The sequence below is a fragment of the Geotrypetes seraphini genome, chromosome 3 (genome assembly GCF_902459505.1).
Source record: "Geotrypetes seraphini chromosome 3, aGeoSer1.1, whole genome shotgun sequence".
Taxonomy (NCBI): domain Eukaryota; kingdom Metazoa; phylum Chordata; class Amphibia; order Gymnophiona; family Dermophiidae; genus Geotrypetes; species Geotrypetes seraphini.
The window spans coordinates 268,674,639-268,692,272 of NC_047086.1; the positions used below are offsets into that span (position 1 = coordinate 268,674,639).

At 44.2% G+C, this 17,634-nt stretch overlaps 1 protein-coding gene across 1 annotated transcript in view; it reads right to left on the reverse strand.

The window, feature by feature from the left end:
* The window catches only part of PCNX2 (pecanex 2), a 1,104,481-nt gene that overhangs the window by 753,661 nt on the left and 333,186 nt on the right, over positions 1-17,634 (reverse strand). Inside the window, 2 exon segments of the mRNA XM_033937641.1 lie at positions 2,019-2,051; positions 2,140-2,293. Of these exon segments, the coding sequence (XP_033793532.1) occupies positions 2,019-2,051; positions 2,140-2,293 (187 nt within the window).

Consider the following 17,634-nt stretch of genomic DNA (forward strand, 5'->3'; position numbering starts at 1 on the left):
AAAGCCTTTGACAAGGTGCCCCATGAACGCCTACTCTGGAAACTGAAGAACCATGGGGTGTAAGGAGACGTACATAGATGGATCAGAAACTGGTTGGCGGGTAGGAAACAGAGGGTAAGAGTGAAGGGCCACTACTCGGACTGGAGGAGGGTCACGAGTGGTGTCCCGCAGGGCTCGGTGCTCGGGCCGCTGCTATTTAATATATTCATAAATGATCTAGAAACAGGGATGAAGTGCGAAATAATAAAATTTGCAGACGACACCAAACTATTTAGAGGAGCTCGAACTAAAGAGGACTGTGAAGAATTGCAAAGGGACTTGAACAAACTAGGGGAATGGGCGACGAGATGGCAGATGAAGTTCATCGTTCAGAAATGTAAAGTATTACATGTGGGAAACAGAAACCCGAGGTGCAACTATACAATGGGAGGGATGTTATTAAATGAGAGTACCCAAAAAAGTGTCTTGGGGGTAATGGTGGACATGACAATGAAGCCAACGGCACAGTGCGCAGCGGCCGCTAAGAAGGCAAATAGAATGCTAGGCATAATCAAGAAGGGTATTACAACCAGAATGAAAGAAGTTATCCTGCCATGGTATCGGGCGATGGTGCGTCCGCATCTGGAGTACTGCGTCCAATATTGGTCGTCGTACCTTAAGAAGGACATGGCGTTACTCGAGAGGGTTCAGAGGAGAGCAACGCGTCTGATAAAGGGGATGGAAAACCTTTCATACGCTGAGAGATTGGAGAAACTGGGTCTCTTTTCCCTGGAGAAGAGACTTACAAGATCATGAAGGGCATAGAGAGAGTAGAGAGGGACAGATTCTTCAAACTTTCGAATAATAAAAGAACAAGAGGGCATTCAGAAAAGTTGAAAGGGGACAAATTCAAAACGAATGCTAGGACGTTCTTCTTTACCCAACGTGTGGTGGACACCTGGAATGCGCTTCCAGAGAGCGTAATAGGGCAGAATATGGTACTGGGGTTCAAGAAAGGATTGGACAATTTCCTGCTGGAAAAGGGGATAGAGGGGTATAGATAGAGGATTACTGCACATGTCCTGGACCTGTTGGGCTGCCGCGTGAGCAGACTGCTGGGCACGATGGACCTCAGGTCTGACCCAGTAGAGGCATTGCTTATGTTCTTATGTTCTAAGCCCAACACTCCCAGCATACCATTCTTGTTAGCTTGGAGGTCACACATACGTGAGAATATGCTGCCTGCTTGTCCTGGGATAAAACACAGTTACTTACCGTAACAGGTGTTATCCAGGGACAGCAGGCAGCTATTCTCACAAGATGCAGGCAATGTTTATTATACCAAAAAAGAAATGCAGTGAATATACAACCTTATTAGCAACCTAGGGACCCGACACGGGCCGTGTTTCGGATAACACGCCTTCCTCAGGGGTCCATGGTAAATAAGGTATAGGACAGACTGCAATAACAAATATCAAACAAATGCCTTCCTGAACCGAAGCCTCAAAGTGAAAGTGTGTACAAATAGAAAAAAATAGAGTTATTAATACCAGCATAAATATGGTATAATCAATCATCCTACTTATGTTACCGGCACATCAACCATCCTACTTATATGTATATGTGGACAGGGTGCATAATGATGCATGTGGATCTTATCTGTGCACAGTGTTATGAAATCTGTAGGCAAGCATTTACACCAGCTCTATAGCTTGGTATAAGTGATTGCACCTTAATTATTTCTTTGTTGTGTTTATGTCAGCTCACTATTCACTACAAGTCAGATTATAATAAATACTAGTGAACATATATCCAAGTACAAAAAATGCATGTGTATTAATGCCTATATGCCTTATGCCATTTACCCTTCTCATGAGCATACTGGAAGAATAGCAGCTTTACATTCATCTGAAATAAACAGACTATTGTATTTATAAGGACAGGGCAATACTATACTTTTACATTCCAAGTAATGCTGGATTTCTCACAAAATGAAAGCATAAAAAGCAAGTATACTGTTGAATGGGAATGAAACTTACATGTACAGGTGATGCAGGGTCAGGCTGAACACTCTAAAAGAACAACAAAATCATTGTTAGTACAACATTTCTTAGTTTTCACACACTGAAGTACATTTTTCTGAAAGTAAAATATTCTTGCCTTCAGAAGGGAGTATTGACAACTGGCCATCACAAAACAGAACTGGAAGAGCCACATGTCCTTGAAAAAGCCTTGGTTCAGGACTGAAAATCCAAGAAGTGAGACAAGAACTGCCAATAACACAACTGCCATGTTTTCTTGGACATCTTCGGTTCTACAAAAAAAGCACGTAAAGAAAAAAAAAACCTGGTAAAAAGTATTTTCTTAGATTACTCATCCTAACTTAATCCTATGCCTTCTCACTCCAGAGTTGCTTTTCAATTGGGACTTGACTCATGGAAGATTAGGTTTATACCTTCGATAATCTTTCTACGATAATCTTCTTTCTATTAGTCCTTGTAGGATTCCATGCACCACGTGTTCAATCCCAACCCACAATCCAGGAGTTGTAGAAATCCACAAACTTTTCTGAGCACATGCTCCCCCCCTCCCAGTCTGAAAGCTAGCAAACATATACAGTTAAGTCCCAAAGCCATGCCTGGACAAATCCATGACAAGGAGGTACAGGGGAGGATCCCAGCAACATAAGTAATTCTTGAACTGATTTGCTCTGCAAAATATTAATAATCGATAAACAGGCACAAAGGTAACTCAGAAATGTTGAGGAACATGTATCCCTGGCAGTTGAATGTTCTGGCGACAGGTGGTGGAACCAGTGATTGTCACATCCGTATCTGGAATGTATGTTCTGGTACCTGCTTGAACTCTGTTGATACCCAGTCCCAGGTAAGAGATTCATTTTGGGACTGATGGAAACTCCTGCAGATGCTGGGTGACATTGCCATTGTCATCCTCTCCAATTCATTGTTAAGATATGTACAAATAGGGTAGAACAATGGCTCTCTTCTCTGCATGCAAATCTCTTATGAATATTCATTGTGGATATCCTGAAAACCTAACTGGCTGGGGAGCTCCCTTGGGAATCACTGGGCTAGATCTTACTCAGCTTTTTTGTTTTTTTTAATCTGGGTGCCAGAAAGGGCTAAATATTTAGCAGATTGTTGGACACTAGTATCAGCTGTTCAGTTAAATGTCAGAATTGACCGTTAGTGCGACTTTGTGGTTTCACGCCATCTTAATCTGTCAGAGCAAATCTAGTAGGGAAGGCAGTATGAAGGAGAAAAGTGCTCTTTATATTGAACTTATGGTTATGCGGTTTATAAGTACGATGTTATGTTATATAGCTAACAAAATTGGAGGAAGGGGTTATAGGAATTTTTTATGTTCTCAAGGACAAGCAGGATAGAAAGTCCTCACAACATAGTACTATCACAAATGGAGTCTGACACAGGAAACTACCCTGCTTTGAGTATAGAAGCTTTTATGTTGCCTCAAAGTATATACATGCTGCCACTTGCTGCTGCTGCTGCTGCTGCTTGGGACCAGCCTCAGTCGTATTGTTTCCATTCTGTATTGTCTATTCTGGATTCCATACTGACAGGAGTCATGAAAGATGCTAAATTTCCAAAAATGTCATGACAGAAGCTCTTGGTGACATAGCCAATGGAAGTTTAGGTTTATACCTTCAATAATCTTCTTTCTGTTAGTCCCTGTAGGATTTCTTTTGAAAGAGAATTTATAATTTTATCATATCAAAAAATAAATAATTTAAGTTAATGATAGTGCTCACTGAAAGCCAAAACGAACTTTTAAGTATAAGAGCACAGGACTCTACCAGCTCAGGCTTGAATACATCATTGCACTCCTCCCTCCCTACCAATAAACTGTAATGACGGTCTACTAGCCACCAGAGCAGCAAAAATAGACCACCACCTCTCATATATGCTGACCATGATGCCCAACTACAAAACATTCATGAAAGAACTGAAAACCATACTAGTCAAGAAATTTGTCAAATAATCTAACCAAACCATATCGATTATTCCCAGATCCCGATACATACTATAGCTATCAACCTAATTTCTTGTTTTAAACTGCCTAGAACTGAAAGGTATTGGCGGGATAGAAGACATCAATGTAATGTAATATAACTAACCTGCTATGTGCAACAAGCATTCCAAGAAAGGCCTTCAGTAAAGCATACTCACAGAAAACTCCTCACAGGATCTGTCAACTGGCTGGAAAGCGTTCAAGCCTATAAGGAGAATCATCAAGGCAGAAAGAAGTAGGCTATTCCAAACAACTGAGTGTACACAGAGATGGTGGGTCATATGGAATCCTACAGGGACTAACAGAAAGAAGATTATCGAAGGTAAAAACCTAATCTTCCATTTTGTTATGTCCCTTCCAGATTCCATATGCTAGGTTGCATACCAAAGCAATGGAGGGACAGAAGTACTAGGAAGGGACAGAAGAGCCTGCCCTCAACAAGGTCCCCAAAAAATGGCATCAAAACTAACCACCACATCCACTTGTTAAAAAGTATGAAGAGAGGACCAACTATTCACCCTGCAAATTTCATCAGGATGAATCGCATGAAACTCTGCCCATGATGAAGCCACACTTCTAGTTGAGTAGGCAAAATCAGCAGCTACTTTCTGCAGGTGATGGAAGTCGCAGAAATGGTCATTTGAATCAATCGAGCAAATTGAAGTATTGGCCTCCAGCTGACACTGCAAGGCGCAGCAGTTAGGACAAATAGGCGATCGGACAGCCAGAAAATCTTACTCCTCTCCAAACAGCAAGACTCCCCTGACATACAACTTTCACAAAATCCGATCCTTTTGCGCCAAGCCTATGGAAGGAAAAGCAGACAAATGAACTTCATGTTTGACAAGGAAGACAAAAACCACTTTTGATAGGAAGGAAGGTACAGTACGGAGAAAACATTTGTGTCTGGAAAACAGAATAAGGACACTCTGTACAAAAGAGCCTGAAGCCCCAAAAAATGCCATGCCAAGCCAACGGTGACCAAAAAGACAGTCTTGACTGTCAGATTCAGAAGAGAAGCATCCTTCAGTGGCTCAAATGAGCCTCTTCAAGGCCCTGTAGAACAATGGTAAGATTCCACGAAGTGAAAAGAAAATGCAAAGGAAATCGCAAACTTAGTGCTTTCCCAGAAAAATGAATACAGCAGGATGAGCAGTAAGCAAGCTAGCACCTCTGTGCACTCTAAAACATGAAGGGCCTGCAACCTAAACTGTAAGGGAGGCCACTGCTAAACCTGTTTCTAGACCTGCTCAAGAAAAGCCAGGACCACCGAAAAGGGAGACCTCTCAGGCTCCACGTGATTCTTAGCACATAACTGTTGAAAAGCTTTCCAGGCTTTGGAATAAGATGATAAAGGGGATGGAACTCATCTCATATGAGGAAAGACTAAAAAGGTTAGGGCTCTTCAGCTTGGAAAATAGACGGCTGAGGGGAGATATGACTGAAGTCTACAAAATCCAGAGTGGAATAGAATGGGTACAAGTGGATCAATTATTCTCTCTGTCAAAAATTACAAAGACTAGGGGACACTCAATAAAGTTACAGGGAAATACTTCTAAAACCAATAAGATGCTAGGAGCCAGTGATCACAATAGGAACATGGATACAGGGGCGAAACATCGATCCAGACCGACGGCCACGGCACTGAACTTCTGAAAAGGGAATTACGAAGAGATGAGACTCACCATGGGGAAGAAGATCAAAAAGAGGATAAGCACTGTAAAAACGCTAGAGCAGGCATGGTCCATTTTTAAGGACACAGTTGCCGAGGTGCAGAATCTATATATATACCGCATATCAACAAAAGAAAAAGAACAAAGAACCAGCATGGCTCACTGTAGCAGTGAAGGAAGCGATCAGAGACAAGAAGACTGTTTAAGGAATGGAAAAGGTCAAAAATTGACAAAAACTGGGAAAAGTACAAACAGCATCAACGCAGGTGCCATAAGTTGGTAAAAGGGGCCAAAAGAGACTATGAGGAAAAAATAGCCAAGGAGGCGAAAAACTTCAAGCCGTTCTTTTGATATATTAAGGGGAAATGACCCGCAAAGGAAGCTGGATGATCATGGAATAAAGGGAGTGCTAAAGGAGGACAAAGCCATCGCCGATAAACTGAACACATTTTTTGCGTCTGTATTTACCAAAGACGATATACTGTGACCACCCTGCAGCCCGGGACCGGGACTCAATAGCACTACTAGTGGCTACACATAGGAAGTACACCGACGTGTGACCCGGCCTGGAGTCACCCTGCAGGATTGGATTGACAGGAGGAACTTCAGCAAAAAAAAAACCCCCACAACCTCAGTTGTAAAATAGCATAACTTTTACTCTCAAAAATAAAGTCAATGCTGGCTAAAGCACAATGGATAATGATCCTTGCCAGAAGAATCATCAAACGAAAACAAAATATCAAGAGCAAAATCACAGTTCAAGTTTCTTTCTTTCCAACAAAGAAAAATAATGTTCCTAAGCTCCTGCTCTCCTCAGAGCTTATTTACTTAATGAGCTCTTAGCCTGCTCTCAAGTAGGAAATGATACACACAAAAAAGTTCTCTGCACAAGGTAGGTGCAATGTTCACAGTTCCTAAACAGAAGCCTCCAACAGCCTTAGTAATACTTCTGGGAAAATCAAGAGTGTCTTAGGTTTGCTTTACAAAACAGCTTTTCAAATAGCTATCAAAATTCCCTCCCTGGGTGTTTGCAAACCTCACCCAATTAATAAACACTCTCAGCTTCAAAGTTTCATCATACAAAAAAAAATGCAGAGTTCAAAAGAAAGTCCAAACAAAAACTCACAGTGCACACGTCATTCCTGGCACCTGGTAGTTAACCCAACCTCCATTGGTTCAGGATTTTCAGCAAACTGTTCAGGCAAACTCCCTTGCAATTCCATGGGGGTTTCTTCATCTAATGCTTGCAGATTCGGTGAGTCACCAACCTCAGTTACCTCCATGGGTGTACTGCTCTCACCTCTGCCTGGACCAGGGGGATCATCCTGGGAGAAAAACCTGAATCTTCTCCCTAACTTGCCTAATTGCTTCTCCCAAACTGCTGTTTTTTCTAGACCAGGGACATGCCCTAATCTAGCTGAGTCAGCAGGCACATACACAGCTCTTGGGCTCCCCCGGTGGTGACCTGAATATCAGCCACTTGGCAAGTTCTTGGGCCTACCGGCACCCTCTAGTGGATCACAGGCCTTCTCAGTCTCTAATTCTGGCAAACTAGTAGGCTCCGGGTCATCAATATAGTGTCCAGGGTGGGCTTTTGGTGTACCTTCCCTGGGCTTTCTACCCACCCTCTTGCCTACTCTCACCGGGACCTCAGCAGGCACAGCCTCTGCCGGGTCATATTCCCCCACACTTATCAATTGCTTATCCGGTGAACCTCGGAGTCCTACAACATTTTCAGGGATGCGAGAGAGAATATCAACATTAGTGTTCAGATGTCCTGGACGATGAACTACGGTGAATCTGAATGTTTGTTTCTCATGGTTTCTCATGGTACCTAGCCATTTCAGAGCAGCATGGTCAGTGACCAAAGTGAACTGTCACTCTCCCAAGTAGTGTTCCAGTGTCTGCATCGCCCATTTTGCCGCTAGGCACTCTAACTCCATTGCTGCATAGCTTCTCTCACTGGGATGCAACTTTCTACTCAGATACAGAAGTGGGTGTTCTATGCCCTGTTTCTCCTGACTGAGTATAGCCCCCAAACCACAGCCAGATGCATCCGTTTGCAGGACCAACGGTTTAGTATAGTCAATAGCCGCAAGGACTGGTTGCCTACACAAACTGTCCTTGAGGTCCCGAAAAGCTTCTCTACTGTCGGTCCCCCATTGTAAGGTGTCCGGAACATCTTTCTTCAACAAGTTAGTGAGCGGGGTCGCCCTGGTAGCAAAATCAGGGATAAATCTCCGGTAGTATCCCATTAGGTCTAAAAACCCCCGTAACTGTTTTTTTGTGCTCGGCTGGGGATACTCTTGAATGCATTTTACTTTATCGACTAAGGGTTTGATGTGGCCCCTCCCCACTGTGTACCCCAAATATTTAACCTCACATTGTCCCAAAAAACATTTCTTGGGGTTGACTGTGAAGCCAGCCTTTCTTAATGAAGTCAAAACCGCCACTGCCTGTTCAAGGTGCTGGGCCCAAGATGGAGAATAAATGACTATGTCATCTAAATATGCCTCCGCATAGGCATGATGCCCCCTTAGTACCTCATTTACTGCCCTTTGACATGTAACAGCTGGCCCATGCAGTCCGAATGGCATACGAGTAAATTGGTACAACCCGTAGGGAGTGCTAAAAGCAGTCTTAGGCTTCACATTATTTGTCAGGGGAATTTGCCAATAGCCCTTGGTCAGATCAATGGTAGTGAGGTATAGGGCCTGTCCTAAGCGGTCTAATAATTCATCTACACGTGGCATAGGAAATGTGAAACTGGGAAACTTCGTTGACCTGGCAAAAATCTATGCAGAAACGTGGTGAACCATCAGCCTTCGGGACAATCACAATGGGGCTACACCAGGGGCTTTGTGAGGGCTCAATTACCCCTAGTGTAAGCATTTCTTGGACCAAATCAGTAACTAGTCTTTTCTTGTCCTCCGAGAACCGATAGGGCCGGACTCTGACCATCTTGTCCGGGCTAGTTATAATATCGTGAGTAACTCCCTTGGTATGCCCTGGGATAGATGAGAATACATCCGAAAATCTCCTCATCAGGGCTTGTACCTGTTGGGTTTGGGTGGCAGAGAGCTCTGACCCTATATTTACTTTTTCTTCCTGCCTCCAGTCTATAACCTGAGGCCGCAAATCATCCTCCTGACACCTTTGTGCCACGAGAACTAAGACCTCTCTATCCTGCCATGGTTTCAACAAGTTTACGTGGTAGGTTTGTATTCGGTCCTTCTCATTCTTGACTTTGTAAGTCACAGGGCCTATTCTCTCCAGAATGGTACGGGACCCTTCCAATGAGCTAAAAATTTATGTGGATCAAATGGTACTAGTATTAAGACTGTGTTGCCCACAATAAATTGGCGCTCCTTTGCTTTGCAGTCATAATAAATCTTTTGTTTCTTTTGGGCCCATTCTAGATTTTCCTTGCCTACCTTGGCTACCTGAGCTAAGTTACGCCTTAACTGAGACAGGTATGAGATCACATTCATATCAGTTTCTTCAGGAGGGTCCCAACCAATGTTCCCTCTAAGGATTGATTAGGTGTGTGCAAAAAAAATATGCATGAGCGACAAGTTACATATTCCACAAATTTATAAGCAGGCACTGAGGACGCATTTTTAAACAAATGTAGTTTATCCTTGTACTCCTTATGTATTTTTAATCATCTATGGATATGTTTGTATGTTTATTGTTCAAATGGTTTTATTTATTTCCCAAAATTTATTTTTGTTATACACATTGAAAATATTTGATATTGTGTTTAAATCAAAATCTCAATAAACTTGAAACTTGAAACGAGTCCCATGAGATTGTGGGAGGGTTAAATACTCAAAACTTAGAAGAATAACAATTTACTTAAAGTTTTTGCTTCGCCAGCTTTCTGGTATCTTTACATAATGCAGTGGCGTACCTAGCATATGTAACACCCGGGGCCCATCATTTTTTGGCACCCCCCCATCTGTACGAAAAACATGATTTTTAGTAACAAGCCACAAGTCACACATGAGTACCTAGGAAAAGGCAGCCTCTTACATATTGCATTGTAAAACTAAACAAGCCAGACCAGCACAGATCAATCCTACACCGTCAATCCTAACAGAAAACTATGTCTTTCGAACACACAGAACACACCTTCGCCTAGTATGGAATATATAATCACAAACTAACCCCTCCCTCTTTTACAAAACTGTAGTGTGGATTTTAGCTATGGAGGTAACAGCTCTGATGCTCATAGAATTCTGAGCATCAGAGCTGCTACCACCACGGCTGGTGCTAAAAAACGCTTCACAGTTTTGTAAAAGGGGGGATAAAATAAAAATACATAGACAAAAGTTAAATTGAACCAGCAAGAAGCTGGACTCTGCATACAATGCTTCACAGAAACAGTGACACATGTCTCCTAAAGCAATAAATAAATATAAATTTTTTTCTACCTTTGTCTTCTGTGGTTTCTGCTTTCCTCATCTTCTTGTAACTCTCTTCCTTCCATCCACTGTCTGCCGTCTCTCTTCCCCTATATGGCATCTTCTCTCCTTCTATGCCCCTTCCAGAAACTGTATGCCTCCCCCTTCCATCTCTCCTTTCACCCCCATTGGTCTGGCATCTCTCTCCTCTCCCACACCTCTCCTCTGCAATCCCTTTCCCTTTTTTCCCTCATTTCCAATTTATTTTCTGCATCTGTCTAGATTATGTTCTTACTACCCTCTCATCAATGTCCTTTTTTACTGTCTACCTAAAGCTTGCCACCTCTTTCCCTCACCCCTCCAGTGTTTCCCTAACTCAATCCTTTTCTCCCCATCATGTGTCCTCCTTTTATTTATCCCCTCCTTCCATCATGTACCCTCTTTCTCCAACCCTTCCATCTAGTACCTTCTCCTCTCTCTGTCCACTTATCATCCAGCATCTGCTCCCCTCTTTCTCTCCTCCTATTTCCTTCTGGCATTTGCTCCCTTATCTCTCCCATCTGCACTTCCATCCAGCATAGGCTCCCCACTACCATCCAATGTCTGCCCTTTCTCTCTCCATCCACCTCTCTTCAATCAGCATCTGCCCCCTTTCTTTCCCTCCAATATCCTTCCCCCTTATGTCTCTCCTTTCTCTGTACATCAATTTCATCAGCACCACCCTTCCATACCACCCTGCCCCCTTTCTTTCCCTCCACCACTCTTCCATTACAGCAGTCCTGCTCCTTTCTCTCCCTTCATGCAGCAAGGTCCCGCGATGATTGTAGCTGCCTGCTGCCAATCCACCCCACTCTTACGTACTTGCTCTAGAGCGGACTCAGCAGCCGCATGTTGGAAGGGCCCGCGATGACTCGTCTGCTGGCTCTGCTCTGGAAGAAGTAAGTTACATTGGAGGGGTTGGCCCAGGTAGACGCAGGGAGTTGCGGCAAAGTCCCGCAATGACTGCGTCTGCCGGGTCCACCCCCTCCGACGTAACTTACTTCTTCCAGAGCAGAGCCAGCAGACGAGTCATCGCGGGACCTTCCTGCACCTCAGCGCGGATGCTGACTCTGCTGAAGAGAAAGTAAGTGAGTGGTAACGTGACCATTTATTTTTTTCATCAAAAGGGGACATCTATTAATTGACTGTGTATCCTTTCTTTCTTTTTGCACTCAGGCCCAACAATTGTCCCTTTCTATTCCCTCCCTCCTTCCTTCCCATGTCCTTAGTGCCCCCAGTGCCTCCTTCCCGTGTCCATAGTGCCCCCAGTGCCTCCTTCCCGTGTCCTTTGTGCCCCCAGTGCCTCCTTCTTATGTCCCTCCACTGCCTTCCAGATTTTGCCCACCTCCAAAGCCAGCCAGCTCTGCCACCTCTCCATTTTTTTCTCTCTGTCACCACCCCATCCCCTATGCTCTGGCATCTCTCTCTTCTCCTTTCTTTCCTTCGCACCCCATAGTCTGATATCTTCCCTTCCCTGATTCTCTGGCATCTCTCTCCTTTCCTTTTCTTCCATCTTTCCCTCACCCTCCATGCTCTCACATCTCCCTCTTCCTTTTCCCTTAGTCTGGCATACCTTCCTCCTTCCCTCCAAGCCCTGGCATCTCTTTTCATTCCCTCCCTCATCTTCCTTCTCCCTCCAGCTGGGTACCGCAACACTCTCCCCTGCAGCTCTGGACTTGCCCACACCTGCTTCCCCCAAATTGCCATGCTTCGGTTCCTCTTCTTCCTTCCTTCCTCCCTCCCCCAGCGGGACCCTGCGGCACCATCAACTCTTACTCCCTCTACTGCCGGCTCTGCAGCTCTGGACTTCCCCGCACCTTCTCCCCCCCGGATCGCTATTATTTTAAATGTTATAGCCGCGGGGCTGTATCCATCAGTGGAGACGTCTAACCTCGGCCTGCCCCGGAACTCTTACTGCAACAGTGACTTCCTGTTCCTGCCTAGACGGGCGGCTGCTGCAGTAAGAGTTCCGGGGCAGGCCGAGGTTAGATGTCTCCACTGATGGATACAGCGCCGCCGCTATAACATTTAAAATAATAGCGATCCGAAGGGGGGGCAGGTGTGGGGAAGTCTGGAGCTGCAGGGCCAGCGTTACACCAATGAGAACAAGGGGCGGACCGCCCCCCACTTATTACGCCACTGATTGCGGGGATCATAAAAGGAGCCGCCGCTGCTGCATCTTAGGCGAGCAGGGCAGACCGCCACCGCCGCCGCTTCCTCTCACCTCCGCTCGAGTGAGCGACACCAGAAGAAGCATGAGCAACGCCATTGAAAATAGTGAGCGATCGCTCATGCGCTCACCTTAGAGGGAACACTGGTTCCGACTCCCAACCCTCCTTGACCATATCTAACAGCCCCCTGGGAGCCCGCCCGTATAACATTTCAAAGGGAGTCTTGAACCCTTTCCCGGGCAGCAAAGAGGACAAACAGGATAAATAGGTCCCAATCTTTTATGTTATCTCCCAACTCTTTCTTGAGCATATGTTTCAAGGTCTGGTTGAACCGTTCTACCATACCATTCGCCTGTGGATGATAGGCAGAGATCCTGATGTGCCTAACCCCCAGATCTTCCCAGAACCCTTTCATCTCTTTAGATAGGAAATTGCTTCCCTGGTTCGATAACACTTCCCAAGGAAAACCTATGGTGCAGAATAACCCCATTAATTCTTTCATAAGCACTTTAGAGGATGTTCTACGCAAGGGGAAGGTCCATGGAAACCTGGTGGCGACGTCCATCACTACAAAGATGAAATTATGTCTTCTAGGGGTCCGCTCCAAAGGTCCTATAATGTCCATAGCCAGCCTCTTAAGCAGTTCTTCTACTACCAGAATAGGAATCAGAGGAGCACGCGCTGGTTTACTAAGGGTCAACCTCTGACAGGTAGGACAGGACTTACAAAAGTCATTTATCTTCTGCCTTTGACCTGGCCAGAAGAACCTGCGTAGCACCTGAGTTTGGGTAGCCTGAACCCCTTTATGACCAGCTAATGTGGAATCATGAGCAGTTTGGAGAATGGCCTTTCTGAACCCCTTAGGTACCACCAACTGTTCCATCGCTTCCCTTGGGTCCTCAGCCCCTTTGCTTTCCTTATAAAGTAGTCCCCTTTTAACTCGCAGCCCCGTCTTGCCTGAGTGGAGTCCTGTAGCCTGACTCCATAACTCTTGCAATGTCGGGTCGGCTCTCTGTTCCTTCGCAAATGTAGGAAAAGTATCCACTATTTCCTGGGGCAGGGTGGGAAATTTGTTCCTCTGACTAGTCTGCCTCAATCTTTGTGCCCTATGCTGCTGTTGCCTCCTCTTTTTTTTTTTTTTTTTTTAATTTATAATTTTGAATACATTACAATATCCAATACTTCAAAAGAAAAAAGGAAAATCACATAAATCAAATCATACATACATAATTCCTTTTAAGCCCACATTAATGTGGAGTATACCTTGCTATTTCTAATTAAATAAAGTTCAAGAAAATAAAGGACAATAATTCTTGGTTCACACTAAAGAACCTTGAATCATTCCTTAAAAAATGGGATATTTTTTATATTAATTCTCCTCATAATCTCAGCTAGGTGAAACAAATCTCATCTATATTTCTATTTCTATTCTCTTGCAACTAAAAATTGTTATAATTGTATAGGGTCCCAAAATGAATACTCAATATCTTGTAACTTAATCAAGCATTTACAGGGAAATTTCAGGTAAAAGGATGCATCCAGTGCCAACACTCTATCCTTCAATTTCAAAAATTCTCTCCTCCTCAACTGAGTGGTTCTAGATACATCTGGAAAAATCCTAACCAAATCCCCACAAAATTTCATTAACCTGTTTTTAAAGTAAAGTTTCATTATCAACATCTTGTCCATCTCGCTCATGCATGTTATTACCAGGGTGGACCGACTCTGAATCACATCCTGTGTATCTTCCAAAAATTCAGTCAAATTTACCTTTGGTGTGATCAGATGATCCACCTCCTGGGCAGATTCAACTTTTTTTGGAGGAATGTAATAGTAGTTATTTATAGGAAAATTCTCCGAATTGGCCATTCCCAGTACTTCTTTAAGAAACTTCCTTAATAAAATCTCAGGTGACAATAAATGAGTTACTGGAAAATTGACCAGGCGGAGATTTTTCGCTCTATTCATGTTCTCTGTTCGCTCTATTCATGTTCTGCTGTTGCCTCCTCTTTTGAGCTCTGGAGGCTCTTGCCTGTCTCTGAGCGGGTCTCTGAACGACCCCTTTCCTAAAAGGGAATACCCTTCCTAGCTCCACTTCTGACTTTGGAGTGGTTATACTCTGGGAACGCTTGCTCACCAATCCCTGTTTAGTCCCTATACATTCCTCCAACCCGGGCCAATCCTGATCCAAAGTCACTCCGTATGGGACCCCCCCCAGGACTGGGGCAACAGAGACCCTGTACACCCGATCCTTATGCAGAATGGTGGTCGGCCTATGCGTATAGTGCGCACTGTCCCCATGAATATATTCAATCACTACCTTCCCTGCTCCAAAGGTTGTCTTTTCCTCAGGAAAGGTTTTCTGCCAGAACTGAACAGACATCATAGATTGGTCTGTCCCAGTATCAACGAGTGCCTTAGTAACCTGCCCTCCTATGGATACAGGAATAATATAATTCATCCCTGTGTGTCCCGCCGGAGAACAAGCACCTAACATACTGTGCCTCCCCTGAATATTAGGTTTAGGCACAGGGCCAGAGGAATCCTTGACCTGGGGTTTTCTACTCCAACCCTTGCCTAGATCCCGTGTGTTCTGCTTAGGTGTGTAAACAGGAAGGGGACCGGTGCCTTCCTCAGAGGGTTCTTGAGCATCTAGATAGGCTTCCGCTACTTCTAGAACCTGACCTAGGGTTTTACAGTTTTGTCTTTTAATCCAAGACCTAATATGCTTCGGAATAGCTTCCAAAAGTTGCTCCTTCACAATTTCTGTAAATAAGGCCCTAGCATCATTTAGAACTGGCTGCAGCCATTTTCAGCCAATTTGGTGACACGCTGAAGTAAGGCTTTAGGCCGTTCTGAATGTAGCATCGTTGTGGTTCTGAACTTTTGTCTATAGTGTTCTGCGGTAAAACCTAAATAATCCAAAATGTGTGCCTTAACCACAGGATAATTATTATCTTGTTCTGGGCCTAGGGTTTGGAAAGCTGCTAAGGTTTCCACGGCCAGGCAGGGCAGCCCCAAGCTGTTCAACTTTGCTCATAGCATGGGGTATATGCCTGTTTTTTTCTCTTTCTGCTGGTTAGTTGCTGAACGCTTCTGAATGAGTTATCTCTCCTACTTTTCCTGTAAAGTAATCTATTGGAAATTTTCCTTGATAACGTGGGTTACTAGTGGTTTGATTTCTTTGTGCATGAAGAGACATCTTTAATGTTACTTGCTGGGCATTTATCTCCTTATCTGTTTGTGCTTCGCTTGTTATATTATATGGCATTAGATGATGGACAACTGTTTGATGTCACTTTATTCCTTACTAGTCTTATAGCCCGTTAAATTAACGGGTGCTAGAATATGTGTGTGTGTGTCTGTCTTTATTTCTTTTTATCTCTCCTTAGCCGCTTTCTGTATTTCTATCTTTCTTTCTTTTTTTTCCTTGGCTGTCCACCACCACCCCTTGTCTGCTCCCCCTGTTCATTCTCCCTTCCTTTTATCTCCCCTGTGTCCTCCCCCACCCCATCACTGCTCACCTTATCCAACAGCAGCCCTTCTCCCTTTATTTTACCTCACCCCTCTTCCTGCTCCCTCGTCCATCAGCACCTCTTCCTGCTCCCCCTGTCCAGCAGTAGGCCTCCCTTCATTCCCCCCCTTGTCCATCAGCACCTCTTCCTGCTCCCCCTGTCCAGCAATATGCAGTTCAACACCAGAGAAAGAGAAAAAACACTATACACTTTGGAATATAAAAAGAAAGCAGTGCAAATTTACAGTAAAACTGCATTTTCTGTTAATGAAATTAAAAATAAAATTATTTTTTTCTACTTTTATTGTCTGGCCATTTTATTCATGTTTATCCCAGTTTCTGCTCTCTTCTCTCAATTTTCTTACCAGGGTTTGCAGTCTATCTGGCTCTTCTCTCATTCCTGTCTTCACTTCCTCTCCTACATCCATCTCAGACTTTAACCTTATCTTTCAGTTTTCCTCCATTTATTTTTCTGCATCTCTATCTGCTTCTATTTCTCCAGTTGTTTGTTTTTTTGGGAGGTTTTTTTTTGGGTTTTGTTTTTTTTTGCTAACTCCTCCCTTCCAGCATCTTCTCTTTCTCTCTCTTCCCCCTTTATTTTCAGTCTTCTAACCAGTATCTGTCTTGCTCCCTCCATCCAGCATATCCTCTCCCCTTTGAGTCGCGGGTCAGGCCTCAGATATGAGGCTGGAAGCCGATTCCTCCTGGAAGCAGTCCTCCATGTTGTTTGCCGGCCGCTGAAAGGAGGGGGGAGTGCCGCCGCTGCCGCTCCTGTTCCTGTTCAAAGAGGCCTGCTTAGGTTCATGGGCGGCTGTTTTGAACCTCGCAGGCTGCTCTCCATATGGTAGCATGTTCCTTCTGACCTAGTATTCTATTTGCCTTCTTAGAGGCCGGTGCACACTGTGGCGACGGTTTCATTGTCTTGTCCACTATTACCCTCAAGTCCTTTTCTTGGGTATTTTCACCCATTGCTAGCCCTCCCATCGTATAGCTGTACCTCGGGTTTCTGGGAAGGTACCAAAGTTTCTCGGAGGACATTTTTTTCACTGACTGTTAGCACCCTCGGCTGCCAACTCTTCTTGGTCCAGTGATTTTGTCGGCCTCGACTGTCCCATAGACACAGAAAACAAGGGTATTTGGTATACCCAGCTTGTTGCCCGAGCAGCATGCAGAAGACCTTCAAGTCCCCACACACTTGCCAACCCTGGTCTTCATATTTAGGTTTACGAAGAACCAATTCCAAGTTCACGTAGGTTTCCTTCAAGTGTACGGAATAACCTACAGGTATGAAAGTGTAAAAACCACTGTTGTGGAGTAAAACTGCTTTGAGATTTCTTTTTGAAGAATCTATAAAAAGACGCCATTGCTTTGAATCATATTGGATTTTAAATTGACCCATCAGACCTTCGACATCGATGCAATAAACCAACTTGTGTTCCTGGGCGAAGTAAGGAACAAACTCCATTTCATGATGTCTGAACCATGAAGATGACACTCCTGGCAACAATAAATTCCTGCTTTTCAGTCTTGATCTGAGTAACTCAGCGGCATCTTTGGGAAGATTCAAATCTTTTACCAAATCATTCATCTCCTCCTGAGAAAACAATTTTGGTCTTATATCATCAGGTATGACTTCACCTTCATCGGAGCTAGGTATCTCTTCCAAGGTAGCAGGGGACTTGGGTACTGGTATATCTGTGCCATGGGGGATGGGACGAATTGCTGAGTGAAGATTGGGGTATGAAATGGAATGCTTCCATTTGGAATTAAACCCTTTCACATCGCATGAACAAAAGTAACAG